This window comes from Myodes glareolus, chromosome 7, assembly GCF_982192425.1.
Source record: "Myodes glareolus chromosome 7, mMyoGla1.1, whole genome shotgun sequence".
Lineage (NCBI taxonomy): Eukaryota > Metazoa > Chordata > Mammalia > Rodentia > Cricetidae > Myodes > Myodes glareolus.
Window position 1 is genome coordinate 48,957,012 of NC_142032.1, and position 10,588 is coordinate 48,967,599.

A 10,588-nucleotide genomic window follows, 5' to 3' on the forward strand; every position below is an offset into this window, starting at 1 on the left:
ACTCCCCCCACTCCCTCTCCTCCTCCCTCTTTGTCCCTTAGGACAGTCAGGGTTTCCTGCCCTGTGGGAAGTTCAAGTTCCTCCCCCTCCCTCCAGGTCCAGGAAGGTGAGTATCCAAACAGACTGGATCCCCAAAATCCAGTATATGCAGATGAAACAAGTCCCAGTATCATAGTCAATGGCTTTTCAGAAAGACTTCGGGCCAGTCACATTCAGAGAATCCAGCCAAATTCCGAGAATCTGGTCAGATCACGTCCTCGTTCAGTCCCAGTACAACTGGCCTTGGTAAACTCTCATTAGATCCGTTCCCTTGTATCAGTGGGTGATAGCATCCCTCGCAGCCCGGATTTCCTTTTTCATGTTCTTCCTCCTTCTGCTCTTCATTTGAACCTTGGGGGGCTCAGTCCAGTGCTCCAATGTGGGTCTCCGTCTGTATCGCCGTCCTTCGCCAGATGAAGGATCTATGGTGATAAGCAAAATATACATCAGTATGGTTATGGGCCACGGCCGGTTCAGGCACCCTCTCCTCTGTCCAGAGAACAATCTGGGGGATTTCTCCTTGGACCTGGGATCCCATATATAATCAAGTCTCCTGTAAACCCTAAAATGACTCCCTTAGTTGAAATATATTCTTCCCTGATCCCATATTCATCCTTCCTCCCTTCCCCCCCCATCCCAGGCCACCGAGCTTTCTCCATTCCTCCCCTACTCCCTTCTCTCTAACCCTCTCCCCTTCCAACAACCCTCCCACACCCCCCCCCATGCACCTGAGGTTACCTTGTCTATTTCCTACCTCCTGGCGGATAGCTAAATAATCTTCATCAGGTTCATCTTCTTATTTAGCTTCTCTAGGATCACGAATAATAGGCTCAAAGACCTTTAATTATGGTTAGAATCCACTTATGAGTGAATACATACCGTGTTCCTCTTTTTGGGTCTGGCTTACCTCACTCAGTAAAGCGTTTTCTATTTCCATCCATTTGCATGCAAAATTCAAGATGTCATTATTTTTTACCGCTGAGTAAAACTCTAATGTGTATATGTTCCACACCTTTTTTTAACTATTCTTCTATTGAGGGGCACCTAGGCTGTTTCCAGGTTATGGCTATTACAAATAATGCTGCTATGAACATAGTAGAACAAATGCTTTTGTAGTATGTTAGGGAATCTCTAGGGTATATTCCCAAGAGTGGAATTGCTGGGTCCTGAGGGAGGTTGACTCCCAGTTTCCTGAGAAACCGCCACACTGATTTCCACAGTGGCTGCACGAGTTTGCATTCCCACCAACAATGGATGAACATGAACATCGACACAAAAATTCTCAATAAAATACTGGCAAACCGAATCCAAGAACACATTAGAAAAATTATCCATTTTGATCAAGTCGGCTTCATTCCAGAGATGCAGGGCTGGTTCAACGTACACAAATCTATCAATGTAATCCATCATATAAATAAACTGAAAGAAAAAAACCATATGATCATCTCACTAGATGCTGAAAAAGCATTTGACAAAATTCAACACCCATTTATGATAAAGGTGTTGGAGAGACTGGGGTTACAAGGATCATACCTAAATATAATAAAAGCAATATACAGCAAGCCGACAACTAACATCAAACTGAATGGAGAGAAACTCAAAGCCTTTCCACTAAAATCAGGAATGCGACAAGGCTGTCCACTCTCTCCATACTTCTTCAGTATAGTGCTTGAAGTTCTAGCAATACCAATAAGACAACATCAGGAGATCAAGGGGATTCGTATTCGAAAGGATGAAGTTAAACTTTCGTTATTTGCTGACGATATGATAGTTTACATAAGTGACCCCGAAAACTCTACCAAAGAACTCCTACAGCTGATAAGCACCTTTAGTAACGTGGCAGGATACAAGATCAACTCCAAAAAATCAGTGGCCCTCCTATACACAAAGGATAAAGAAGCAGAGAGGGAAATCAGAGAAACATCACCTTTCATGATAGCCACAAATAGCATAAAATATCAATTACAGTTTTAATGTCTAGTTTCTTGAGTTCTTCTTTTTAAATTTATTTATTTATTAAAAATTTCCAGTTCCTCCCCACATCCCTTTTCCCTTCCCCTTCCTTTCCCCTCCCCCTCCAGTCCTAAGAGCAGTCAGGGTTCCCTACCCTGTGGGAAGTCCAAGGTCCTCACCCCTCCTTCCAGGTCTATGAAGGTGAGCGCCCAAACAAAGCAGACTCCCACAAAGTCAGTCCACGCAGTAGAATCAAAACCCACTGCCATTGTCCTTGGCCTCTCAGTCAGCCTTCATTGACAGCGACATTCAGAGTCTGGTTTGATCACATGCTCCATCACTCCCAGTCCAGGTGGCCTTGGTGAGCTCCTATTAGATCAGTCCCACCGTCTCAGTGGGTGGACAAACCCGTGGCGGTCCTGATTTCCTTGCTCATGTTCTCCCTCCTTCTGCTCCTCATTTGGACCTTGGGAGCTCATTATATATTTTAGAGATCAGACCTTTGTCTGATGTGGGGTTGGTGAAAATCTTATCCCTTTCAGTAGGTTGCCCTTTTGTCTTAATGATAGTATTCTTTGCATTACAGAAACTTCTCAGCTTCAGGAGGTCACATATATTCATTGTTGCTCCTATTGTCTGTGCTACTAAGGTTCTACTTAGGAAGTGGTCTCCTGTGCCCTGTGTTGCAGAATTCAACTGGGCTCTCTTTATCAACTTACACTGTCACACATTTGCAAGCCTCACTTCTTCCTCATGATCTCTCTATGCTGAACCATTATCACCTGGGTGATTCTTAAATAACAAAGTTTAGTTACCAGAGCAAGGTACTATTTTGCATATAACAGCATTGAAGAGCAGGTTTAATACATTATTAAACAAGCATTGTTTTTAAATTCTATTGTTCATAAACCTTGTTTTCAGTACAGGACATGAATTATCATTCAAAAATCCATCCTCTAAAATATCTTGGAGACCCATTGTCTCCTTGGTTACCCTTAATCAAGATGGTGGTGCCATCACATGACAACTGAATTTAGTTCTGATTAAGAGGGATAGGCTTGTTGAGGATCTTCTTGGGGACTAAGAAGAATAGACCTCTTGAGGAACATTTTTCTTTCTCATGTGGACTATTTAATCAAAATGAAAATCAACAGGACAGAGAGGTTGAAGAAAAACAAATCAGCCATAAATATATTTATGAATGCTTTAATAATTAATTTGAATATTTGGAAGCAATCCAAATATATTTCAATACGTGAAAATATATAATAAAACCAGATAACATAATTCAATGCTAAAAATAAATGAGGTATCAAATCATAGGAAGATAAGGATGAAACAAGTGCTAAAAGAAAAAGGGAAATTTTATGTTATGAATCAATTTAATTATTTAAATTATTCCTACTGAAATTTCCTATTTATGCCTATACATGTTCACAACACACACACATTTCTAAAAATTTTCTTTGGTTTTTCTCACTCAGGTATTATATTTGCAAATATACTTTTTAATATAAAATAGACTTCTGAAGAGGTGTGTATTAGGCAGGAATCCCCTGTGCTTTGGGGAGCTTAAATCTAACTAATGCACAATGAATATGAGAGACCAATGAAATTTATTTCCAGTCTGAAATCTCACTCTTACATAAAAATTTTGCCCTCTTAACTACTTTCTTAAATGCATTGTTAACTTCCTTGTTCCTTAGACTGTAGACCAAAGGATTCAGTGTGGGGATGATCATAGTGTAGAACATAGATGCTGTTTTATCTGCATCCATGGAATGACTGGAGCTAGGCTGTAAGTACATGAAAATGACAGTGCTATAAAATATGGAAACTGTGGCGAGGTGGGAGGCACAGGTGGACAAAGCCTTTTGATGTCCCCTATCTGACTTCATCTTCAAGATGGTAATAAATATGAAAATATAGGAAACTAAGATAATCAGAAGAGCAAAGAAGACATTGAAGGTCGACAAAAAAACAAGAACCACTTCACTAAGGTGTATATTGGAGCAAGATAGAGCCATGAGTGCTGGAACATCACAGAAAAAGTGATGGACCACATTGGACTTGCCAAATGAGAGACTGAATATGTCCCCAACATGAAAAATGGCATTCAAGAAACCACAGATATAACAACCAATGTTCAGGCAGATACAAACACTTGTTGTCATCCTGGTGGAATAATGCAGGGGGTTGCACACGGCTACATAGCGGTCATAAGCCATTGATGCTAAGAGATAATTTTCTCCCGTGGCAAAGCCTACGAAAAAGAACATCTGCACAGCACAGGCATTATAGGAAACCACTTTGGTGACTATGAAAAATTCAGAAATGACTGTGGGAGTGACAGCTGAGGAGTAACCCAAGTCTACAAGAGATAGGTTACAAAGGAAAAAGTACATGGGTGTGTGGAGACGAGAATCTATAAGAACCAACACTACTATTCCCAGGTTTCCAACCACATCAACGAAGTAGATGAGAGTGAACATAATAAAGAGGGGAACTTGCAGGCCTGGGTTATTGGTTACTCCCAGAAGGATGAACTCTCTCACTTTGGTACAATTCTCCATCAGTTATCTGGAAGCCACAGATGTCCTACAGAAATTGGAATTAAAGAGAAAAAGAGAATGATAAATGAAAAAATACAATGAGTTATCATGTCATTTGCTACAGACTGCAGATTTATGCAGTGAGAGTTTGGCACATAATTTATGGGTCAACTCATCAGAGATGTAGATCTCATGGAGTGCACACCTCATTTAGTAAGGTGATGAGGAATATTGTCACCAGAGATGCACATCTCATCAACCTTATCTGCAAGACATTAAGGAATACTGTCTTTCATATGTTTTAAGTTGTCCTCATTTCAGACTTGTTGTGTGCAGAGCTCTTTCCCTCACATTACAGCTTAAGGATATTTCAAACAGCACTACAGTTTATTGTTTACTGGGCACATATATCGGTTAGTGATCTAGAAGATAACTTTTCATTTAGCTATATAATTTCGATATATAGAATAGAAACTAGAACATGTTTCCTAACTGGATATATTTGTCCTCCTAGGACTGTGGACTCTTAACATCATGTCTTGTTCCTTTGCTAAGACTAATTGTTCCCAATTAGCTCACTTTCATGTCAGAACGAGTTAAAACTAACTAAAGGCTTTTTGTAAATAGATTATAAATGTGAAACCTCACAGCTATGTACAAGGTCAGAGCCACAGAAGTCCAACCAAAGTTACTAAAAATAAAAAGGCATGCCAATTCTTCACTTGCCAGTCTACTAACAGTGGATGTGTCTCTAAGTTGTCATTGGGCACTGTGCCCTCCCTGCCTGGTTGAAATTTTGCTCTTTATGGCCTTGGATCTTTGTGTTGCCATGGTAAGCAAGTAAACTCCTTATCACTTCAAGGCTCCTGAAGGAGAAGAGTTTTTAGAATAATAGAAGAAACTAGAAGAAGTATGTCAGAGAAGGAAGAAGTAGGATAGGATTATTAGAGTAGAAACAGAACAATAAAGAGTACTTGAAATGAAGAGTACTAGCCTGTGTGATACTAATATAAAAATCCTTTACACCCCTTCACTCCTGAGAAGCATTTCACCTTTGGGATCCTTGATAGGAGCTGGAGTTGGTCTCTTAGTCTCCACAAGTTAGATAGATATCTAACAAATACTAATGATGCATAGAATATAGAGAAAATAGAACTATGAAAGACCTATGCACTGTGTGGGGGATTGTAAGTTACTGTATACTTTTAGAGAAACTACTGTATAGGTTCCTCAAAAAATGCATAAATGTGAGAAGGGAATTTGTATGCAGGCAGAGTGAAAATAGAGTGGGAGAGAGATTAAAAAGGTATGATAAAAATCAAAATTGACACTATACATGCTTGATATTTTCAAAGAAAAAACTTTTCAATAAAAGTTAAATCTCCCTTCTGGGTATGAATCCAAAGTGAAAGCGGTAGTTCTATCAACAAGTTGTCCACATGTCCATGTTCATTTCACAACACCTTAGAGATGAAATCAAGCTAGGAGTCGATTTCTTCAGTAGAGAAGTAGATTTTAAACTAAATGGTCAGCTCTGAAACATATATGCAAGTAACATTATACAGACTGACATCATACATGTTGCACTTACATATTTGAGAATATATTAATATGAATATGTGTGAATAACAGCAATTAATGAAAAAAGAGACCATGAATCTGCAAAGCAGCAAGGAGAGGAATATGGTAATGTTTGGAAAGGAGAAAAGGAAGGGGAAATGACGTGATTATAATCTAAAAACCACAAGAACTAACTTTTAAAAGCTATATAGATACACATAAGAATAATATTCCACTATAGAAAGAATGAAATCCTATCATTTTCAACAAAATGGATGCACTGGAGTTTGTGTTAAAAAAAAAAAAACCAATAAGCCAGACACAGAAAGACAAATGCCTATTTACATGTGGAAGCTTCTTTGAAAAGTTGATGTGACTACAATATAGTTATACAATATAGTTATAAATAAGAGGCTGAAGGGTAAGTGGAAAGGAGCTAGAGAACGTCTCAATAACAAAGGACTAAAACAGTCAGAAGGAGTAAAATCTAGTGCTTTTGTGCGGTGAGAGTAGTTCACAGTAAACTGTGACAAAACCCTCATACACATAAAGAATAAAGAATTATATTGTCAATATTAATGAGTTTCTGGAATATTCTCCTTTGCAACAAATATTAAAAGCTTCTCACACAACTTCCATGTGTTTCGCAGGCAATATTAAAAACTATGGAGACTAGGTGTTTGAAGTTTTATAATACTCTATACCAACTACAATGAAAATTCTTCAAGGCTCAAGATGGAACTCATTTTCAACCTAATGGATACTCAGGTGTCCAGCCACCTTATTATTGACATATTTGGATGTGAATTTCTGTAAGGCTGTGTTATGAGAAAAGCACTGTGTAACATGAGGGGCTGCTCGTTGGGGTGTTTGTCCTGCCCGGAACCACAACAAGCCTGCAAGCCACAAAGAAAATCACATAGAGGACTCCATAACATTGCAAGCTGATTGGCCTATTAACTCGGGCTTTTTATTAGCTCTTATGACTTATATTAACCCATTATTTTGATCTATTTTAGCCATATAGCTTGGTACCTTTTTTAGCTGGCAGGTCACATCCAATTTTTTCAGTAATCTGTGCAGGACTGGGAGGAATGGGCTTTCTCCTTCCCAGAATTCTCCTGTCCCCATTGCATCACCTCTACTTCCTGTCTGTTCTTTTTGCTGTTGTTGTTGTTGTTTTTGCCTATACTTTCTGCCTGGCCAATCAGGTAGATTGCCAGAATACAGACAATTTTCCTGCACCACTTCCTCCTATTTTTTTTAAAAAAGGAAAATATCCATATTCTATTGGGGGGAATGTGGGCATAGTATTTTAGGCTACTTTCAGCTGTATGGGGGAGCTGATAATCTTATGGGGACCTAAAGAGAATTTAGAGTTATGATCAAGTTTTGACTGAAGTATCCTGTGATTCTTGATCATCTTAGGCAGCAGTCTTGAACCTGTTTTGGATGAAGAACTCAGACATCTGGGCCATCTGTTTCTACCGGAGATTTTTTAGGTGATCTTTTTTGATCAAATTGGATTTTTTTTAATCTCAGGATTAATTCATAGCCTCTCATTTTCTGTGGAAAAAAAAAAACAAAATCTCTTTTCCAAAGTAACATACATTTTGACTTCAATTTTGAAGTCAAGGTATTTTTAAAATACCTATCTGGGATTAATTTAGCAGCATTTATAAGCAAATATCTTTTTGCAGCTGTTGCTCCTTTTTTAGTATTTAAACAATTTAAAGAGAGTATAATAGTATACAGTATTAAGATTTTTTGTGTATTTTTTAATCTTTATGTGGCTTTATTTTAACCTCATTTTTATTTTTACTTTTACTTTTTTGAAATTCAGCTCAGTTATTGCTAACTCATTTAGTTTTCTGTGTATATTAAAATATTGCAAACTTACATGTTTGTTATTTTTGTATGCATTGTTCTCTATGGAGGAATGATGGTGGACAAAATAAAATAAAAATTCAGCCATGGCATTTCCCATCATATTTGTGCTTATCCTCTTAGGGAAGCTGGAAGACATTTTCTAAAAATCATTACCCTCAACACTCAACCCCCAACTTAAGTGCATTGCTTTAGAGAAAATGAAAAAACATCCTAACAACTAGTTCTGTGTTCAGATAACTTTTTATATACAGCTATCTCTTTGCTTTTACATGAATTAAAATTTTCACTAAACCATGTGCACAACCTTGTATATGCCACTCATACCTTCCTAAAGTAATTTTGCCAGTATATTTAAGGTGTGAAAAGACATCTCAATCAGTGAAGCATTAGCCTTGAATGCATGAGGACCTGAATTCAATCTCCAGATCACATGCTAAAGAATGTTAAGAATAAATCATGCACTTATATTTAAAATGCTGGGATTAGAGAGAGATCACTGCAGTTTATGGGGAAGCCAGATTTGCCTTCTTCAGAAGTTTCAGCCAGGAAAATGAGAGATTCTGTCTCAAGAGTGGGTGGAGAAAGGGAGGGATGGAAGGAAGGAGGGAGAGAGGGAGGGAGAAAGAGAGAAGGCAGGGAGGAAGGGACAAATGGACAGATGGGTGGATAGACAAGTCAAACAGCACCCGAGGTATGACACCCTCTGGTCTCTACATATGCTTCCTGGCACTCTCTCACACACATACACAGAAATAAAAAATATTTCTGTTAGTTGTATATACAGCAGATAGAAATTTCCCTTGCCTGTGGATAAGAAGTGGTACATTAATCCTAAATGTACGAGATCAGAAATTCAACCATGTAATGCATAACTGTTTACAGAGTAGTTAAAATCCATTATCTCCCAAAGAAAAATGAAGGGGAAAATATTAACATTGAACCTCATACCTGGGTTCAAGTCTTGAATATAGCATTTATTCTTACCGTGCCCTTAAACTGTCACTTATTGTTTCAAAGCTAAAAAAAGAAAAAAACCCTCCTATATAATTTGCAGAATCATATCAGTAATGAGAAATACATAGTTCTTTGAATAAAGGGAGTGAAAGTCTGTGTTTCAGAAGTCTAAATTTGTGTCATGTAATAATATACAAATTTAGGTTAGAGGGATGTCTCAGTGGCTAAGAGGAATTGACTGTTCCAGAAGACCGGAATTCAAATCCCAGAATCTTCATATTGGGTCACAGCTATCTTCAACTCCAGTTCTAAAGGACTCAATGCACACTTCTGACCTCCTTTGGCACCGGACATATGTGATGCACAGACACTCATGCAGGCTAAAGCACACATACGTGTGTGTACATGAACACACACACACACACGAAATAAAAAATAAAATAAAATTACAAAAAAGGGGAAATTGTTTTATAGATAAGGTATGCATGTTCAAGGTTGGGAACATTTTAGAAATGTCACTTACCTTCCTCCAACTTCAGTTTCTTTATTCACAGACCAAGTATATCATAAACACAGAAGTGTGCCCCTGAAGAGCAAATAAAAGCAGTCTGATAAAACAGTTGTAACTTTAAATTCATTCATTGTAATTATGACTTAGAGGACTTTCTATATATGTTCACTGTCCAACAAAATCCTCAGTTTGAAGGAGGCTATCCTATACAAATCTCTCTTTCAGAAGAGTAAATAAAGTACTGATGTCTCCATAGTACATCTCTGCCAAAAATTATTTCAGACAGACAATGCCTGGATTTTACATGCCTATGAAGGGAACAAAGAGAGAGTTGTAAGAACATGAAAACATCAGGGAAATAAGACTCTCTATGAGGCAATTACAGTGCCTTACTCTATTTACTTTAAGCAGAAGTAATTAAACTGCCTTTGGGACCTAATTATTTGGTTGAACAAGCATATAGACACATGGACTTTGTTTTCTCATTTATTTTTCCTATTAAGGTATAGCTTATGCTTAGTAGTCTGTGGGATGGATTCTTACTTTAGATAAATGTATATGATCACAAAATCAGTACCAAGTTCAACCCGAATACAATAGTTCAAAGAACACATATGTTTATTTGAGTACTTTGCTCCTTTTGATTATTAAATAGTATCTAATATGTGAATCTACCCAGATTATTTACTGATAAATGAATATGTATAAAATTTTGGTTAATTAAAGCTATTCTTTGGAACTAAAATGCACATACATAGTACATACATAGTACATTTTATTACTCTTATCCCCTAACCCTTCTTTCTCCCCACATCAATTCCCATCCTCCCACCAAGTTATTATCCTAAACTTATTTATTTTTGGCTTATTTTATGACACATGAACATTAACCATGATTATCTATGCAATCATAGATTTGGAGCATCCAGAGGAGCATGGTGAGTTAACCAGCAATAAAACCATTGAAGAAACTGATGGCCATCCTCCAGTATCCAAGTTAAGAGTTACCAATATTTTTATGTAAATATTGACATGCATTTTGTGTGAATAAATACACAGAAGCAGGATAATCAGCAACCTTGATAGTATTTTATTAACACTTTAAAATATTGCCAAATGCTGTTTTTAA

General features: G+C 37.5%; 1 protein-coding gene across 1 annotated transcript; it reads right to left on the reverse strand.

The window, feature by feature from the left end:
• Positions 1 to 3,608: 3,608 nt before the first annotated feature.
• LOC148121377 (olfactory receptor 5B2-like) lies at positions 3,609 to 4,577 on the reverse strand. Its single transcript, XM_087908684.1, has one exon. It carries the CDS (start codon positions 4,563 to 4,565, stop codon positions 3,609 to 3,611), a length of 957 nt encoding a protein of 318 aa, XP_087764810.1. The 5' UTR covers positions 4,566 to 4,577.
• Between the last annotated feature and the right edge of the window lie 6,011 nt (positions 4,578 to 10,588).